The 21,822-nt window shown below is 35.3% G+C and overlaps 1 protein-coding gene across 1 annotated transcript in view; it reads left to right on the forward strand.

The window, feature by feature from the left end:
* The first annotated feature begins 13,236 nt into the window (after positions 1-13,236).
* LOC145668354 (prion-like-(Q/N-rich) domain-bearing protein 25) overlaps positions 13,237-21,822 on the forward strand; it is a 46,641-nt gene continuing 38,055 nt past the window's right edge. Inside the window, exon 1 of the mRNA XM_081736116.1 lies at positions 13,237-13,492. Within this exon, the coding sequence (XP_081592242.1) occupies positions 13,393-13,492 (100 nt within the window). The 5' untranslated portion in view covers positions 13,237-13,392. The remainder of the gene's footprint in view (positions 13,493-21,822) is intronic.

Genomic DNA, 21,822 nt, shown 5'->3' on the forward strand with positions numbered 1-21,822 from the left:
GGATTATTAAGGGCGATCGGTGAAAGATTTATAGAAAAAGGGAAAGAGGTGTATGCTATATTTATTGATCTAGAAAAGGCTTTTGACCGCGTGAATTGGGAATTGTTGTTGGGAGTTCTAACGAAGATAGGGTTGGAATGGAAAGATAGAAGACTCATAAGAAACTTATACACGAACCAACAAGTAAGTGTTAGGATAGGGGAAGAACTGACAGAAGAGAGTGCAATTGGAAGGGGAGTTCGACAAAGATACTGCCTCTCGCCAACACTATTTAATGTCTATCTAGAAGAGACAGTGAAAAAGAGTTTACATGATGATGATGGTATTTCGGTAGGAGGTAGAATGATTAGATGCATAAGATTTGCAGACGATATGGCGCTTCTTGCAGAATCTGAAAAGAAAATCAATAAAATGTTTGAAAAAATGAGAAAGGGCTTTGAAGAATATAGGATGAAAATAAATGTTAGAAAGGCAAAAGCCATGGTGATTGGAACGAAAGGGTCTGTGTCAAATGTAAAAATAGGAGGGGAGAAAATAGAACAAGTGAATAGTTCTCGACATCTGGGTAGTATTCTTAGTTATGACATGAAGTGCGAACGTGAAATAAAAGCAAGAATAGGAATGGCGAAAGAAGCCTTTAAAAGAAAGAAAAGTCTGTTTTGTGGGACCTTGAATAAAGAGTTGAGAAAAAGACTCATAAAATGCTTCGTGTGGAGTGTTGTACTGTATGGGGCGGAAACGTGGACATTACGTAAAGGCGATGAAAATCGACTGGAAGCCTTCGAAATGTGGGTGTGGAGAAGACTGGAAAGCATTAGTTGGGTCGAGCGGAAAACGAATGTGAGAGTGTTAGAAATGGTGGGTGAGGAAAGAACACTTTTAGATATTATTAGGAAGAGGAAGAGAAACTGGTTGGGACATTGCCTAAGAAGAGATTGTATCATGAGGGACGTCCTAGAGGGTATGGTGGCGGGAAAGAGAGGGAGGGGGCGGAGGAGATTACAATTAATGGATGATATAAAAACAGAAAGATCATACGCGAAGACGAAGTTAGCGGAGGACCGTGGAGCATGGAAGCTTTTCAGCTGCGGCAAGTGACCTGCCAATAAAGGCAGAATACCTATGATGATGATGATGATGAAAGCCGCCCCTGCTGATTCCCATACAAAAACAAGTGAGTATCGTTTCACAATATGAAACTACGATAGACTTTCAAACTATGTGAATCCAATACTCAAACTTGAAGTAGTATAAGTACTAGTTGCAATGTAAGGTGTCTCTGGTTCGTTTTTAGTAATCTTCAAAATAATTCAAACACTTTATCACTTTCTGAGCTGATTTTTAATACTTAACCATGAGAAGCGTACATAATCAAGTTTCTGCATATCCAACAAGATGTCTACACCTTTTTACGCACTTATTTACTCCGTTGCTATAGCAACAACTCTCTTTTTAGTTAACGATTACAAAATAATATCTCGAAATCTCTATGTGTCTTTCTTTTCTTTATACATAATACTGCTCAAATAATTCGCCTCTGATCCCTTTTTATAAGCTGGCACAGATTGCTAATATTATATACAACGTTATCGTTGTAGCAATAGATTAATACATCAAAGATAGAGCTGTTGGTACGACGCTGAATCCATGTCAAAAAGCCATTACTCGCTAACACTTACTGTTTATTTATTTATTTATTTTTTGTTGTATGGCAATAAAGGTTGGAACTGAAAGTTGTTAATTTGAATCACTTCTGGATTAAATAAAAAGTTAAAGGATGAGATAGAATCTACTCTTTGGAAGCTGAATCGATTGCAAAAATCAGCATTTCGATATCTCTTAATGTTTTAGCTATACGGAAATCAGTCTTGAAACTGGAAGTAGTTGTAAATTTCAACCACTTCTGCTTTTGGTAGGGTGTTGTGAATAATCATGGTATGTTGCCTTGAGACACTGAATTGTCAAAATAATAATAATAATAATAATAATAATAAATAAATAAATAAAATAAAAAAATAAAAAATAAATAAAACCCTCGCTATCTGTAGGATTTAACAGTTTCGTTCTATAGCGATAAACGTTAAAAACGGAAGTTGTTAATTTAAACCACTTCCGGTTTGAATAGAGGTTAACTGAACCAAAAGGAGGAGATGAAATCGTTCTTGGGATGCTGAATCGACTGGATAAAACCGCTTCTCGATATCTCTTACCGTTTTTCTCTGATACCTGTTACGGACAGACGGACGGACAAAGCCGCTTTGATAGACTTCCGGCATTTATGAATAGCATAGTTTGGAAGTCTAAAAAATAATCAGATGGAGACAAAAAGAATTAAGTGTAGATATTTGTTTTAAGAACATTGTATTTTTATCATTAATTAGATTTTCTTTTGAGAAGCCTAAGACACTGATAGGTCTATCGTACGGGTTCAACCGCACTAGTGCAATCGTGATCAAACTTGGCATGATGGTAGCCGTTGTACTAAAACTATCTTTGTGTTGTTTGCGCAACGTTGAATTCTATTGTATCTTGTTCAGTCTCGTCCTTCCATTGCATGGATTTCCTGGGAGAAACTGATTTTACTAGCCCAGTTGTTAGGTCGCCACCGCAGCAATCGCCGCGGTAAAGATGTTGTTAACGCAATCCAAATTCGTTGTTGCGGGGTAAATACCTCACGTGAATTTGATTTTCCGATTAGAACATACATACTTGTTTATTATTATCGTTGACAAATTCTACGAAAGCAATATTACAATCTAAACACAAAATTAATAATTTCGAAATGACCTTAAAACAAACTTCACTATGAGATTATATTGTCAATGGATTAATATCATATAACAGAACTGTACATTTAATATCGAAAAAAGGAAATCAATAGGTTAGAAGATAAATAACATTATGTCTTCAAGGTAAATCTGGTAAGTTAATAGCATTTTGACAATAGCACCACAACCTTTATCAATTTTCGTAGGCCTATTACACTAGTTAACAAAGGTTTTGTTACATAAAAGGAAATACCTGTTCTTAAAGGAACTTTTTGCACTGAATTCGAATATGCACTCGGTTTTTCTCCATCACGTACGATTTTCCCGTAACAGAGGGATTTTCGGGAAAATCCCTCAAAAATTTCCCTTTTCGTTTATTTTACACCCCAAGATCTTGTCCCCTTGCATATACTAACATAGAAATTATACCTAAGTATACTTTGATTCATATTTAACAAACCCTCCAAGTTTCGTAATAATCGCTTTATTCTTTCTAGAGAAATAAATATGTTTGTATGTATATTGTGTGTACTGTTTATTGTACCTTATAGTAATGCTTTCAGATCTCTTAAGTTGAGGTAAAATGTTTTGCTTTATTACCACAAACACATATATAAAATATAATACAATATAATTTACAAGTGTGACAATTTACAATAAACAATAATACAAATGTACCAAAAGGTCATGAAAAGACAATCAAAACTATCACAATATATGAAACTTCCATTGGGTTACAAAAACGTACACTACTTCCTTCTTTTGTAAGAAATGTTGCATTCTCTAACAAGACCCCAACAATAGTCCCCCATCATTGAAGGATCCCATCGTCCCTGGTACCTTTTCTCCATTGCCATTATATCTTGGTGAAATCTTTCCCCCTGTTCGTCGCTGAGAGCACCTAGCTTAGCAGGAAAGAAGCTGAGGTGGGAGTGCAAAAATTGGATTTTTAAAGACATCCTACAACCCAACTCTTTGTATTTCTGTATCATGTCCTGTACGATTTCTGTGTAACTCTCAGCTTTGTTATTGCCCAGAAAGTTGCGCACAACACACTTAAATGCTGTCCAGGCAGCTAGCTCAGCACTGTTTCACTTGCTGTCAAAGCTATCATCAAGCATTAATTTCCTAATTTGGGGACCAATAAACACTCCCGCTGAAATCTTAGCATCACTCAGGTTAGGGAACTTATCTCGCAAATACTTGAAACCTTCACCAGATGTGTCCATGGCTTTGACAAAGTTTTTCATAAGTCCTAACTTGATATGAAGTGGCGGTAGTAATATCTTATTAGGATCTACCAAAGGAGCGTATTTGACGTTGCATTCTCCAGGTACGTAATTCACTCTAGGTTCCCATTCCTTCACTTCATAATGTTTGTCATCAGCTTCTTTCTTTCTTTTGCATTCTGTTACATTTGATAACAAATATTGATAACCATTTCATGAACAAAACGAAAAAACTTGGAGAATTGTATATATATGTATTAAGATATACATATACTGTACGTTTTAAAAAAAATATACGTTGGAAGTACTTTCTATTTTTATACACGTTTCTAATTTACAGAGAGCAATACAAGTGTGTTGTTGACTATTGTAAATATTCATTTTTATGTCTGTGTTTGTAGTAATAAAGCAAATCGTTTTTACCCCAACTCAGGAGATCTGAAAGCATTACTATCAGGTGCAATAAACAGTGCACATAGTATACATACAAATATATTTATTTCTCTAGAAAGAACAAAGCGATTTTTAGAAACTTTTAGGGTTTATTAAATATAAATCAAGGTATACTTAGGTATAATTTCTATGTTACTATATGTAAGGGGACAGGAGCTAGGGGAATAAAATATCTGAAAAAGGGAAATTTTTGAGGGAATTTCCCGAAAATCCCTCTGTTACGGGAAAACTGTACGTGATGGAGAGAAACCGAGTGCATATTCGAATTCAGCGCAAAAAGTTCCTTTAAGATCGGGTGATTTTTCTCATGTAACAAACAAAAAGTTTAAATTTGTTAACTAGTGTTACTTGCAACATTTGATGATAACGTTACAACGGCATACGTAGTAGTGAACAATCACCTTAATAGCCTGATAGGAAAACTGAATAATAATAGTGATGTCTTCAGTTTTGGACTCCAGTTATTCATAATGCTTAAGATGTTTCAATTCCCTAGGCAAATAGTTAAGTTATATGGCACGATAAATAACAACGGCATTAGAGCTCATAATTTGTACTATTGAATCTTTATGGGTTATAATAGGAATATTAAATAATTCGTAATATTTCATAATCATATATTTTAACATTCTTAAATCTTCTTTACTCTATAAGCGAAATTATTGACGATTACTCGTTTCTTCATTTAGGTGCCTGGCATTAGACTGGATCAATCGTGCAATTATTTAGACGTAATCGTTGCTATTACTATTATCATTTTATCATTATTTACGCAGTTTTATCTTTTCTTATTATTTTATTTAATTATTCATTTACTATATTCATCATTCATTTACTATAGTCATAATTATTACTTATTGTATACTTTATGAATTCCGTAATATTCATATTTTCCACTCTATTTTATACAACATATACACCTCCATGCATACATCGTTGTAACACGAGATTACTAATTATATACTGAATATACCTTTCGCAGATTACCAGAAAGAATTAGCCAGGGACCCTAAGATGGCAAAACAGAAGTAGTGCGTCTACAGATGAAATCACAAATATTGCATACTACAATTGCTGCTATTTTACCCATTATATACACGCATGATGCCACATAGATCATAACACGTACTTTAATAAAGTATGCCATAAACTACGTCAGTTCCGTAATGATACTAATTTCTTTGTATATGAACAAATTACCAAAACGTTGATTGTAACAGTTAATGCCAAATTGAACTTATACTGAGAATTTTGTTGATAATTAACTGTTTTAACCATTAATCTTCATTTTGAGTGGCTAACTAGTACGAGAGGGGGTTAACTATTTTCCACCCTCCAAACCTGCTCTTCTAGTGAACCTTCATCTTAAGTGCCAACATCTTCCCAAAATCCAAATTAAAACATATATTTGGAACACTTACAATACGTGAAGTTGCTTCGACTTTTGAATTATATAATTGAATTACTACCTGGATCGTATTATCTCTTCTGATTGCCTCACAGGTAGTTTAAAATACTTTGTTGCGATTAGCAGAATAAATGGTTGTATGAGTTTTTTTTATGTTAAACAAACTTTCATGGTTCTGGATAATCACAATAACATTTAAAAGACAGTTCTGACCAGAACAAAATAAATTATATTAATAACTATATGTTTTTTTGTTTTTTGTTACAGTTTCAAGGACGTAACGTCCTCTTCATCAGACATTTAGAAAAGACAGATGACAGCAAATCTTAAATCTTCCTCAGCCGTTAGTTAGCATATTCATTTTAATTGTTGTTTTTATATATAAATTTATATATAAAAACAACCTTGTGGTTGTGGTAAAGCACACAGCAAGTTTCACTAAAATAGAATAAGTTTCACGGCCTTAAACTATAGTTTCCTTGGAACAAACAGACGGACAGAAATATAGACAGACAGGGGCTTTCTTAAAAAAAAAAAAAAAAAAAATGTCTGGAGGGGCCAAATCAAAATGTGAGAGACTCTACTGGAATACTATTTTGGCATATTGCCAATAGTAATTTTTTTATTAGCGGTGGACCAACTCGGAACCGGGGAGGGCAAAGCCTCTGGTAATTATCCGTAGAAGAAACACTGGAGACACACAAATGCAGGTCGAGTTGAATAGTAGAAGCTCATCATACTCGCTTCAATAATAATAATAATAATAATAATAATAATAATAATAATAATAATAATAATAATAATAATAATAATAATAATAATAATAATAATAATAATAATATAAAAGTTGCCAAATCTTATTTTTGCGAAAGAAAGGCCACGAAAATATCTTTATGAGAACTGGTATTTCTTTGTTTTAGTAATTAGTTACGTTTAAATATCCGAAAAAAATTAAAAATGTCTTTTCAGCCATAGGTACGGTAATTATAAAGCTACAATTACATTTGGTGTATGTAACTCCAGTTTTATAATGCATTATACGAATTTTGTATTACAAGTTTAGTACTGCTCTGTAAGGTACTACGACACATACAGGAAAGCGAAAAAAAAAAATGTTAAGGCCTGAAAATTACCAAAAATATCTGATTTTGTGAAAACTGCGACATCAAGTAATGTGTAACTCTGTCAAAAGATGGCACTAATGCTCAAGAGATTAGGTATTGCCTTAAGTAGTTACAATGTTTATCAACAGATGGCAACTAGAATTTGTCGTCTGTTAAAGAAAAAAAAAAAAAAAACAGGTCGGGGTAATTATTTTATTCTAACGCTATTTGAAGGACGTTTTCGCGTCATATTTTACTAACGACTTTTTCTTTCTTTTTTACCCCAAAGAAGCGTGAGACATGTTGGTCCTAATTTGCTATTCAAGGCTATGCAATGCAACAGGATATATTGTATTTAAAGAGTCTTACAGAAGATCAACAGTGTTGCAAAGTGGTGGATATGTTTGGACCTCGAATTTTAGGATGAACGCTTATTTTGCTTCTGACTTCAATTACCGGTTAGGAAAGTCCAATTTTTTAAAAATTTTACAACAAAAAGGTATGAGAAACAAATATTTCTTATTAAAGTGTTAAGATGTTTTAAGTTAACAAAAGAACAATCTTTTTCATCGTCAATAAACAACGAAAAAGATTATACTATAACTCAATATTGCTTTTAAAGGCTCTCCTGTTGTGGCGATTCGCTGTTCATGAACTTCGTGGTTTTTCCCCAAAAGAAGAGTGTCCTGATTTTTTCCCTGAAAAGAACTAGCTTTGCTCAAGGGCACAAAGTCAACCACTGCAGCTCCTTGCCAGTGTGAACAATTTGACACAAAATCAGTCATTTTCGTCTTAATTGTGCATTAATATCAGCAAATTTGGGGATTTTTCTGTCAAATACGACATGGAATATGCATAAATTTTGCATGAATCAAGTATATAAAAGAGTAAACTAATCTTATTTGCGATCGAATCACGGGAAAGGTATCAACTACCTCGAATTGGGATTTTTAAATCATATTACCTTGATTAAATTCTATACCTTCTAAAGGGAGGAATGTAGGGTCATAATTTATGAGAAAAAATTAGTATCTCACAACCCCGTCAAGTTAGAAAGATGAAAGTCAGTATATAAACTCCTTACTTAAAATAAGGGGATGCATTCCAGTTTTTCGAAAATTCTCATTTAAGAAAGAAATGGAATTATTTTCTATATAAATAAAAATTAAATGTTAGTGTTTGACGGCCAGCTTCTCGTGAAACGCTGCACCAGATTTGATGATTTTTGGTTTATTAGTGAACCATGGATTAATGCAGGTTCTTATTACATTATCGACATAGCATGAGGGGTTGGGGTGGGAAGCGGATGGCATGTAAAATTAAAAAAAAAAAAAAAAAAAAAACGACCGATATTAATGTCCAATCGGTCCAATAGCTTTTGGGATCGCTAGGATCAATGACACTCCCGATGCCGTTTAAGTCCAAATTAATCCCCACATCAGCATGGAGTTGAAGAGTGGAACAGGAAGAGCGTGACATGTAAAAATAACAGAAAATGACCAATATTGGTGCCGAAAGTATAGTTTTCGTAGTTGCTGAGACAATAGCGACACTCCGAATCAGGAACGTACGTGGGGGAAAGGGTCCGGACATTCCCCCGAAATCCCGATTTTTCTGCAAATTTAGTCTAATTCTAGGGGCAAGTTCACAATTTTTAATATAATATATTCTTAAATTGAATTTGAACCCCTCCCGCTACAAATGCCTTTGACCTCTCCTGAAATAAATTTCTGTATATATATGCCTGCTCCCAATACCCTAGTCCAGGAAAACCAGCTGAACTTGGTTTAGGTCCAAGTTCAGTCCCCATCGGTATAGAAGTTAAGAAGGGGTTACATTACAGAGTTTTTATCATTACACTTCCATTGAAATGCACATCCTACGGGGCAAATAGAGGGTTCACAAACCTTATTCTCCCCATGAGAACTGATATTTCATCTACGCAGTTAAAAATACTGTATATAGAACTTTGAGAGAAGGTCTTGTTTTGCATGAATCGTAGAAAACAATCATTGAAACTAAAATTAAACCCTCTTTAGTAACAAAACAAAAAGAAAAGAACCTACATCCACGGAACAACGAAGCACGAACAGAACGGTAGCAAGCAAATGACATGTCAATTCATACCCCATATAAATTACGAATACACGTATTTATTTTAACATTACAACGAGCAGTACCATTTGATAATATTCGAGTACATAGAAAACAAATTGCAAAATATGCTCACCTTTAAAAGGAACAGAACACACAAGGATAACATACAAGCAAGATGGAACAATATACATATAAACAACAGGAGCAATAAACATTATTTTCCTCCTCAAATTTATCCAAAATATATAGCTCTTTAAATTACAGGGTGAGCACAGAAACAGTCCCAGGTTTCAAATTAGTGTAAATTTAATATGCGAAGGAATATTTTGCTGAAATTTTGAACAGTGATACATAAACTCAAAAAGTTTTTGTAGCAATAATTGAAATCACAAACACTCGATGTGTGCGCCACCTGTAACGCGGAAAATATCGAGGCGGTAATCTAGCTTCAACCACACGTTGTGAAGCATATCCGGTGTGATGGAGTTGACAGCATCACTGATGCGTTCTTGGAGATCGTTCAGAGTTGCGGGTAGTGGAGGTGCATACACTTTGTCCTTCACAAATCCCCACAGAAAGAAGTCACAATCAGTGAGGTCAGGTGATCTTGGAGGCCACTTGCAGAGAACTTGATCATTGACTACAGAGCGCCCTATCCATCGGTTTGGGAGGTTCTTGTTTAGAAACCTGCGTACAGCACGATGCCAGTGTGGCGGCGCTCCATCTTGTTGTAGAATGAAGTCGTCTATCTCTGCATTACTAAGTTGCGGAATCAACCAGTTACGTAGCAATGCTAAGTAACTTTCACCTGTAATTGTTTGTTCCTGAAAGAAGAACGGACCGTGCACCCGACGCTCTGATACTGCACAAGAAACATTGATTTTCGGTGAGTCACGTTTCACATTTACAGTTGCATGAGGATGCTGGGTTCCCCATATCCTTACATTGTGTCTATTCACCTTTCCACTTAAGTGAAATGTCGCCTCATCGCTGAAAATGATCTTCGTCAGAAAGTTTTCGTCGTCCTCCATGAAATTTTGCATAGTCTCACAGAACTCACGGCGCTTTACCTTGTCTTGTGGGTATAGCTACTGAACCAACTGCAGTCGGTACGGGTAACACCGCAAACGCTTGCGTAAGATCTTGCTTACTGTTGTTTGTGGCATCTGCAACTCTCTGCTAGCTTTACGTGTAGACTTCTGTGGGCTGTGTACGAAGGATGCTCTTACGCGCTCCACAGTTTCCTCGGAGACTGGACGTCGCCCTGAATGTCCTTTTCTTTGATAACAAATGCACCCCATCTCAATAAACGTTCTATGCCACTTCACAATGGATTTGTGTGTGGGTGGATCAGCATTAAATTATCGTTTGAAATCACGCTGCACTCTCACAAAACTGCTTGTTTTTGCAAATTGTAAAACGCACCAGCTTCGTTGCTGTGGAGTGACGCCATTTTTGATGTTACTGCCCTCTAGCTGCCCTGGTCAGAACTAGGGTTCTGAAAAGATAGATGGGAAAATACTTTGAGTTTACTGAGCTCTGTACAAAATTTCATGTAAATATTCAATTAAATGTTAATTATATGGCACTTTAAAATCAGGTTCTGTGCTCACGCTGTATAATTGAATACGTATACGCTATTTTTTTTTCAATTACAGAGTATCGCTTCCTCTCAGTTCAAGATGGAGAGCAAGTTATTTTAAAATAATTTAGGGTTTTCTTCTTGCTTGGTATCGTTGTCTTTTCAGATAGTCAAGAAGCTCCCTTTTAGATGCTGACTCATCACTTTGGGAGAATAGCCATAAGTAGGAAGTCACTAAGGGCGAAAATCGCAATGGGGAAACTCCACAATGAGTTAAAAGCTACGCAACACTTTTAAACGTATTATCGGTTAATTCGGTTAATCAGGATTTGGTTGAACGGGATTGTTGTATATAGGCTATATAAATCAATTAAGGATGAGTCAATATATAAATTGCAAAATGAAATAAATATTTTCTAATTGGTTCTATGTGAAATTGATCCTCGTTGTTATGATCGTTTTCGCAAGTATAGATGTAGATACTCGTACCACCATCGTTTATCGTACACCGTCCAAGTGATTACTGTTTCGTGTTACGGAGGGTCATTCGAGTGTCAAATATGTAAGACAGCAGGTGTGTTAGTTTATGATACGTGTGTTGAGCAATGAGCCAAAATTCGATAATTTCGGGCCTAGGGTAGATCAGCTGAGGAAGTGTACAAGGAAATGGTACCCGTTTATTATGGTGACAAATGTTTCTCCAGGAAAGACGTTGACACCTGAGTAGAACATTTCAAGCATGGCCGAACCGGCATCAGTAATAGCGATCGTCTCGGTCGTCTGAGAGTGTTTCACAATAATGCTACCCTGAGGAAAGTGGAAGATATGATCCGAGCCAATCGGTGTCTCACTATTGACGAGTAACTTTACAGTTGAATTGCTCACGTAGAACAGTGTGCAGCATTGTGCATGACAAACTGAATTTTCACAAAATGCTTACACGATGGCTCTCGTAAGCTCACTGACCAACACAAAGAAACCAAAATTACTCTGTCATTCTGCAGCCATGCAGCACCGAACCCTGACGAAGTTACAAGTAGCGATTCGCAAGAAACGTCCAGGTACTTCGAGAATTGGAGTTCTGTTTGATGACAAACTCGTCCACTATAGTGTCTCACAATAATCCTTAGCTTGAGAATGACTTGAACATCCAACATATAGTCTGGATTTGCCACCATTGAACTTCTGGACCACTGAATAATCACCTGGATGGTTACCAGTTCCAGGATATAAAACTTCCTAGATGCCTTTGCGAAGGTTACCAACTGGCTATACTCGTGAAACGCAAGGGCAAGTGCCTAGATATACATGGGGATTACGTGGAGGAATAAACCATATTTCATCAGGTAACTTTTTCATATTTTTCTTGTAATATCATTTTGGGACTTATGTATTACCTTATCTTCATATATATTGTCCAATTCTTCAGTTTGTTCCAAATTGATATAAAGTAATAATTTGATTATGTTGTTCATAGCAAATTATTAAAGTGAAGTTTTAGTGAAAAATTTCCAAAATTTTGACGTGCTTAGTATCAATGACCAGCAAAATGTTCAATATTTTGGAAAGGTGACTATATGTACCTGACAAAAATTTTCCTAATACTATGTATGTTTGTTGAGTTATAGAGTTTTTAAACTATCCATCATAGTTTAATACGCAGATTAGAAAGGTGAAAATGACGCCATACATGATGTCTTACTGCAAATTGTCCAAGAATGCTAAAATGGCTTCACTTAAAATCTGAAAGAAGACATTCTATTTCATAATAAAAAGTATAGAAAAAAAATTATACCCCATCTTACGGTTCATCCTCAAACCTGTTCAAGTGTACGCTTTCTTTAAAAAAAAAATCCTGGGAGGCGAAATCAAAAAATGAGGAGGTTAAACATGGAAGTTTATATTATTTGCTAAAGGCATGCCATGCACAAGGCTGACATGTTATCAATGTAATTTATATTAGAGGCACGAGAATGATTGACGAATTCCGGGGTATTAAGTCGCCCCCTGACGTAAACATATTTGTAAGACACACTGGACACCAGCTTAGAACTAAATTTTCTTCTTACACAAACAATAACCAGCTCGTTGTTTAATTAAAGACCAATCAGTTACGATATTTTCGAAGTACACAAAAATTATTTGAAGATATAAAACAGTTTTACTTTGAAACTTTACTATTTATGCTTTCATCTTAAATAAAATTTTAAAAACAATCTTTAAATTTTACGTTTCACTATTGAGCCTTGTATAATAAATGAAACTTAACAATTACGGAAGAATTGTTAGAATGAGAATGGGTGAGGAAACGGAAATGCATCGAGAAAACCATCGGACACGATATTGTCGATCACAAACACGGCCTGGAATCGAACCAGGGATCTCTTGTACAAGAGGTGAGCGCTCTACCACTGAGCCACGAAGTTTTCATGATAATTGTAGATTTTGTTAATCTTAGAGTAAATTCCAACATATTTTACGAATGTCCATTGAATATTGCTGATAAAGACATTATCATGTTTATACAGAAAGATACGATAAGTAAATATGATAAAACGTCTGTTTAGATAATAAAGAAAAAGCATTGAGCCTTTAGTTTGCGATACACAGATGGCGTCTTATTGTGACTGTGTGATTTAAATTTTGTGTCTTAAAGGATAAAAATACCTCACATAATCAGAAAAGAAGCGATTTGTTTTCACTTACAGTACTAGTGATTGTTATTCGGTGGTTATCTTCGCGACAAAACTATATGTTCAATAAAGGTTCCAATATGCACTTTTACCACGTGTTCATCGTGTATGGTGTTCTACTTATTTACAGTGTAAAAGGACAGGCGGAGAAATATAGACGTAAGTAATCATAATTTAAACACATAAAATGAGATATGTTTATATGCACAGTTTTACAATAAAGCTTACATTTTAAATTCAGTGGTATGAGTACACGAAACTTGCTTTATAAGATAAATACATTTGGTAAAAGTGTTCAGTATTTAAACAAAAATCTAACGTATGACATGACTGTATTTAAAATGGCGGCTAAAAAGTACAGATTGAGATCATTGAGATCGAAGTCCAAAAGTTTATTGGTATGAAACGTAAATGAGAATTGAGCTTAACTTGGAAGTGGAACAAGGTTCAAGCTCAATTTCGATGTAGAAACATAGACAAATGAATTTTTACAATGTGTGTTGTGTGTTTGTGTTCTACCTCAGAATAACGGAATAACGGACTTAAATAGTTAGTAGCTATTTGTTGAGAATTCTTGAATATTATTGATAGGTAGTTGTTTATTTGTAAAGAATTCACATTGCTAGAATTTCTCTCAATACATTTAAGAATTAAAAAAAAAAAAAAAAAAAAACATTTACTTAGATCACTGCAGGGCCCACCATAGGCAATTTGCCGCCCCGTGCAATGACATCATTTCCCGCCCTCTTTCTCCAGAAAGAACAAATCTTAACATCTACGATTTCCATGCTATCATAAACAACGAAGGGGAAGGAAAGAGCACTCGTACTGTAAAAGGTGTAAACATTACAAATGTAATCGCATTGTGTTTGTTTTTTTTTCTTTAAATAATAATCTATTGTTAGTGAAAAATAAAGCAACACACCTCCAAAGGAAATATGGTAATCCTTTTTATAGGATTAAGATTTCTGGGCTTTCGACATCTAAGGGCATTTAGCCTATCACGTTTGAGGGATGACGTCCTTCAGCGAGCACACTATCCGAGGAAAGGGACCTGGGACCTATAAGTTAGGTACCACCCCGGCATTTGCCTGGTGTGAATGACGAAACCTCAGGAAAACCTCATTCAGGGTGGCTGGCCTAAAAAAGCGTTTTACACTTTTTCGACCGAGTGCCCCCACCGGGAATCGAAGACGGGACCGCTCGCACCGAAGGCGAGAGCATTAGCGACTACGCTACGCGACACAATCTTTATATATATATATATATATATATATATATATATATATATATATATATATATATATATATATATATATATATATATATATATATATATATATATATATATATATATATAAGGGTTGTACCAAAAGTAAGGTTCCCATATTTTTTACAAATAAAAAACATTGTTTATTGTTATTAATTTATACATCGTTCGAAAGCTTACACTGTTGTCTATTTTTCAACATAGTCTCCATTTGAAGACGGTGCTCCAGCTTTTATATTCCTAAGTCGAAGAAGTCTCCCGCCAATCCGTCGAGGAAGCATGTGACCTCTGCTCGGACTTCATCGTCGCTCTCGAAGCGTTTGCCACCTAAGTGTTTCTTTAGTTTGGGGAAGAGGGACGGACATGCACCCTCCGATCTTTCAGCAGCTCACTGTTGATCTTTTGGGCAATCGCATCCGACACCGGCGGTCTTCCACTTCGTTCTTCATCGTGAACTTCGGTGCGACCGTCAGCAAAAGCCCTGCACCATTTGCGGACATGCACTCTTCACCATATGCCTCAGTCAGTTGCCGATGAATCTCCACAGGCGGTAAATTCCTTGCATGGAGAAACCAGATTACTGCTCGAATCTCGCACTTGGCGGGAGCAGCATCAACACTTCCATCTCTGACGGCTGCCAAGCGAACACTGACCGACCTGAGAAAGTGGAGACTATGTTCAAAAATAGACACCACAGTGTAAGCTTTTGAACAATGTATAAATTAATAACAATAAACAATGTTTTCTATTGATAAAAAATGGTATATACATATAATTCAATATCGAGCTTCAATCTCATCATATTAGTTTGCAATTCAAGTGTAACTAGCTCTTTTATCTTTATTTCTTGATTTTTCTTCTACATCTGTTAATTTTTTTTAAAACTTGTTTCAACCCTCAATGATAAGGAATTTGTTTGTGACAGACAAGACTAGTTTTCATATCATAATTGTAATCACTAACTAAATGGAATAGGTGTTCGCTACTGTTCGAGAATTGAGTTCTTGTATTTGACAATAATCAAGCAATTCATGCTGGGATTTGTTTGACTATTTGATTTAACACTGTCCATGTGCCATTAAACTAATGCGACATAAACGTATTGCATGAAGTTGTACTGAAATAGAAGGTCAGCTTAGTAAATTTAATTACCGTCGTCATGAAATCTGTTTCCAACACAAAAAATATTTTTAAAATATATAGTTATGACAAATTTTGCCGCCCTAGAAACTTACAGCCCCATGCAAACGCACATGTTGCACACATATGGTAGACCCAGCCCTGGATGACTGCCAGAGCTCTACACACTTCAAAATATCGCTTCCATACAAATATTCTCACTATGTTCGAAGCGACTGATATATTTACGAGAAATGTTGAGCCCCTTTTAATATTGTGGGAGGTGTAATTACAGACAAATGTGTTATATTCAATCTTACACATTTACCATGCTATGCGGGATGTCAATCACATCAAAAGGACTCGGACAGAAAGACCCGAATCAAAACGACCCGCGACATGAGGGTACCAGTCATAAGGGCTCGAATCAAAACGGCTCTGCGTCAAGAGGGCCTGGATCAAAAGAACGTTTGGTTTTCCTCTGTACACATGTCTGACTATTACTTGTCTGTCCCAGTACTTTTGACTAGCCCTGTCCGCTATGTATGTTCTTTCAACACAAATAAAACAGGTGCTGTATACAGAATGTTTCTCATGTAATAAGCATTTTTATGCTTTGATCTCAGACTATTTCATTAATATCGTGACAATAGGCTATAACATAACTAATTTGTTCTGAAAAAGTCAACGAGAGTTGGTTTATTCTTAGAGATGAGTTTTTCTCGGATGATTTCTCAAAAATGACTCATGTGATTTTGTTCATATTTCACACATAAATGTCTATTTTTCAAAACAAATGTTGACATAGATTGATATTGCTTTCGTTCAATCGAATGACATTGATATCGTTCCGAAATGATATTTATCTTCGTAGTATAATGATCTTTCGTCGCTGTTTTAATTTCTTCATAAAACTTACTAGCTGATGACTCAGATCAATAAATATTACACAATTATTTATAAGTATATGTTCCCTTAATAGTAAATAACGTGGACAATTTCCTTTCCTTAGGAATTTGAGCTGCACAACACATGTGTTCCAATCGATCTATAGGACTATATGGTTGCATTCTATCACTTTTAATGTCAAGCGGTGGAAAGTTTTTAATGGACGACATTTTCACAATATTTGCCCTATATTATTTAATGCGACTGCACCAATATTAGATACGGGAGAGAGGGGTAAAACCAAACTGCGGGTAATTCCGAACACTGCAATTTCCAGGAATTGGCTACGCTGCGAAGTGGACAGAAGTGCTCATTTGTTTCTTTACGTGACGCATTTGTACGAGAAATGTTTAAGTGTGAGGGTGCTTTGTACGTTTAGGAAAAATTCACAAAAAACAATTTGACATCTTCGTGTTATAAAGGTAAGTGAGTAGTTGTAACCACATAGCACAAACAGCATTATAGTGTTGACAGTAATATTTTATGATTGACATTCATAAAATAATATTTTATGATTGACAGTAATATTTTATGAAGATAGAGTTACTAATGTGTAACATCATATCCATATTGCTATGCTTTGTTCAGGCGGGAAGTAGAATATTCCACTCAAGTACAAGGGTAAAGGCGAACAGAAGGCCTGCAACCCATTCGGATTTCCTCCACTACAAAATATTGATATTGAGTTCGTATTTCGAAAATGAAATGACGCAATAATTTAAGCAGGGATGTCGAGAGGCAGATGTCTAATTTTTCTGTAAAGACGTATATTAAAAACTTTAGGGCAAGCGTTATGGTGTAACCTGTTTTTCATTCATATGCTAAGTTCATCTAGGTTCTTGTCAGTCATATTTATATTCATATTCATATTTTGTCAGAGTCATATTTTATACAGTGTCATCGTACAGCGTGTAGTGTCATTTTCTATAAATTACATTACTGTAAGTAGGTCGTTCGGACTTGTCCACTAGTGTGGTAAATCCGAATTTTGGTATGTCTTCTATAACTGCTCATGTACTCTCTAGTATTTAGAATAATGATCAAACATTATATCCGCTTAAAGCATAAGACATCGTTCTTTCATTTACCCTACAAAATTTTTGTTCGTGGTTTACGGCCTTCCAGAAAAAGGTCGAAATTCTTAAGTGTTCGGTATTCCCCCTCTCTCCCTTACTCTGAATGGAGGGAGGGTAAACTGAACCAATATTGATAATCTAACACTCAAAATCTGAGAAAGTTTGTAAATCTATTATTTACTACAATCCTTTGTTATGCGATATTTCTATATTCCAGATTGAGTACTTCGATTATTAAAAGAGATACAACCTAGCTACTTGAATACACCTTAACATGATTAGAGATTCTATTGACAAGAGAACATTCATGAGATTCCTAAGAAATCATATATGATATAGGCCTATCTATCATGTTTGCACAGATTCATTCATGACAACCAAACAATCAAAATAGAGTATGTGCAATCTTCTGTGGCACTTTGAGCTCAGTACAATTATTCAGTAGCACTTCTTGCACGTTCCAATTCCCAGCACATTTGCTTTTCCTCCTTCCACGCGTTGTTATTACTGACCTACTTTTGGTTAACCCTGTATATACATTAACATGTATATTCTTACAACAAAATATAATAGGTGCTCTCCACAGAATATCTTCTGCTTCTGTACTAATAAGTATTTTTATACTTTGAATCAGGGATGAAAATTTAACTCCAGAACTAAAGAGACAGTCTTTACTAGATATAGTCTGATGGAGCTACGTCACAAAAATACGAGCTCAAGAGGAAAGGGCGCAAGGAAATCTTTATGGGCAATGAAACTAAGCGATTGCATTTGTTGTAAACAAAATCATCATTCAATTTCTTTTTTTTTTAAAAAAAAAAAACTAATAATCATTGATATTCTTCGTTCTTTTGGCAAACACTTGAGCTTACTATTACAATTACTACTACTACTACTACTACTACTACTACTACTACTACTACTACTACTACTACTACTACTACTACTACTACTACTACTACTACTACTACTACTACTACTACTAATAATAATAATAATAATAATAATAGGGGCTGCGGTGGCTCAGTGTTAGAATGTTCACCTCTGGTGCTTGGAGTCCTGGTTCGATCCCAGCTCGCGCCAAGTGAACTTTGTGGTGGACAAACATTGTTTGCATGGATTTCCTCGGGGTTCTCCCGTTTCTTCCCACTGTCCTCATTCCACTGTTTCATTCATTTCTCATCACCGTCTTCTTTAGCCTAGCCGGCTAACCGTGGGACGTAAAACTCAAAGATTTCATTTTTACTACTACTACTACTACTACTACTACTACTACTACTACTACTACTACTACTACTACTACTGCTACTACTACTACTACTACTAATAATAATAATAATAATGTGAATATGAATATAAAAAATATGATAATAATAATATGAATATGAATAATACATACATACATGCTTTCCATACTGTTGCTTTTTTAAAGGTAGTAACAAGAGGACTGCTACTAACGTAAAACGTCAACTCCTCGCGTTGAATTCAGATTCGACAAATGTGTCTCCGAAATGTGTTTGACATGAATTCATAAATCACATCAAAGACATACGTGTCGGCTTTTATGAAGAGCCTTCGTCGAACTAGTATCTGGATCTTCTATGATCTTGGTCCATTTACAGCAGGCCGTTACCGTTGTTGTTACCACCTATATATAGTATAATTCTTATCAATATATCAAAACAACATCGACAAGGTTTGGGAGGTGATTTCTAACACCAAGATAAGACAAAAAGTATGGACCAACCTGGGTGCACAAATGCCTCCTTTCGGAGTTATAGGCTGCCGAAAACAGGAAAAATGAACTTTAAAGGTCCGTAGCTCCAGAACTATGGGACCTAGCGTAGTCGGGTCAAGACTTCACTTAGGAACTAGTATGTGTCCTATCCAAATATTCATGTTTCAGAATCCTGCGGTACTTCTGCAACCATTTTTATAGAGGTAGTTGGTGAGTACTTCGAATTAGTACCCGCAGCCAAATAAAATTATTATTATTATTATTATTCGAGCTACATATATTTTCTTTCTTCTTTTAACTTGCAAGCTGAGATATTTTCTGTTATAAGCATGATCATTTGCCCTGGCCTCCAGCTTGAAGAAACGGGCTAATTTGATTATATAAGGATGTTGCTTATTTAGCAGAGTATTTAATTCATTATTCCAATCCTCTTCGGGATTATTTGTTCTATGGCTTTTTTTTTTTTTTTTTTTTAATGACAGTTCCACCTTATTTTTGTAGTTTGTAACCAAGCTAAGATCCTGTATCTTACGCCAAAGACACTGGCTAAAGTGAAAATTGCATCCACTTACGGAAACTGAAAAGAAAATTATCTAAAAGAATTTATTACTGCTTCCTCGAAGTCTACCTTAACAACTTCGGGATTCCAATTCGGAACTTCTTTCTTTATTTGAAGAAAAAAAAACTTTCGTATATATGCTTTCTCTTGTTCGGGAGAAGGCCAAAAACCACTGGAATCACACTAGTTTCCTCCATTTAACTTCCCATATCTGTATGAATTACAAAACTTTGGAAGAAAAGTTTGCTGCACCCCCTAACATGCTATCAATAAAGAAGATAGTGCAAGTTTGTAGAACGTCTCTTCCTTTTTTTCCATAGCAAACGATATTATCCTCTTCTCTTATTCATCATCAAATAGCAAGAAATTGGAACAATTATCCTTCTTTAGAAGGTTATCTGATAAAACTATACCTTTGCCGTGTGACCAGTTAGTTGCTGATCCTCTGACTCTTTGTCTTTCTGGATATAGATAACTTTCGACAGACGTGAAAGAAGGCACTTATATTAAGAGTTCAAAACCCTACCCTTATAAATTAGCAGTTTCTTCCCTATATATTTTCGAAACAGGTACATCTTCACGAACACGTTTCTTGGCAATATATAGTGATATCTTCGCTTCAGTCAAAATTTTATCATCCGTACAAACATGATTAGATAGACCAAGAACATTTTCGCCTTGTGTCTACATTCAACCCTGACACAATTTCTTTCTCTAATTAATGCATGACCAACTTCTTACATTTTCCTTAATAATCGTATGTACCCTACATTGATATAGATCATATATAGTCGACGGTTTTGTTTTACTTGTCTCTATAATCTCGAACGAACAACGTCTATCCACCGTTTATACGAACCCACAACACGCTGTAAATAAAGAAAAATATAGATTCACTAGCAGCGTTCACCCCGCTTCGCTGGGGTCACCCCGGAACGCAATAAACTTTGTTACTTAGATAATTTTTACTTTTTCGCTTTCAAGTGATATGATAAAAACCATAGAAGATTGGAGTAAATGTTAACATTATATCGCCTGTCATTTATGTTAACCCGCCGAGTGACATGGTCATGTGGGTTGCATATAAATACGGTTAGATTTAGCTATGATGAGCTAACAAAGGATTTGTACGTTATGGACACTTGAATGGTCAATTATCTCAAGACACTGGTAATTGAAAATTAAAGTGATATGATAAAAACCATCTAGGGTCCAAATCTTAATAACCCCCCAAAAATGAAAGAAATTGGTTCAGCCGTATTAGCGTGATGAGCTAACAAAGGATTTGTACGTTCTCTTTTATATATATAAGATTTTATTGTAATAATAATAATAATAATAATAATAATAATAATAATAATAATAATAATAATAATAATAATAATAATAATAATAATAATGACGGGATAACTCTCTTTTCGCAATCTGATAAAGCTGTTAGGCTCTTCGGGTTCAGGGGACCATTCCACAATCTTTCCAGGTACATGCTTGAAGGGCTTTTTGGGAGAGAAGATCCAAAACATTCACGCATTTATTAAATAACAGATAATAATAATAATAATAATTTTCATGACGGAATTATAATGAAACTACTCTAGATCTCTTATTGGGTGTGGGTGCTACTCGAAACGAAACCCTTAGATTCCATATCCCCCATCTGCTCAAAAACTAACAAAAATTCACAAAAACAGTGCCAGCTATTGAACCTGTACGGAAGTGGGAATTCTTATCTGGCTTTCAAATCATGACATTTCATTACATCTGGTACTTGTACGGAAC

This window comes from Thermobia domestica, chromosome 13 (assembly GCF_964235325.1).
Source record: "Thermobia domestica chromosome 13, izTheDome1.hap1.1, whole genome shotgun sequence".
In the NCBI taxonomy this organism is placed as follows: domain Eukaryota; kingdom Metazoa; phylum Arthropoda; class Insecta; order Zygentoma; family Lepismatidae; genus Thermobia; species Thermobia domestica.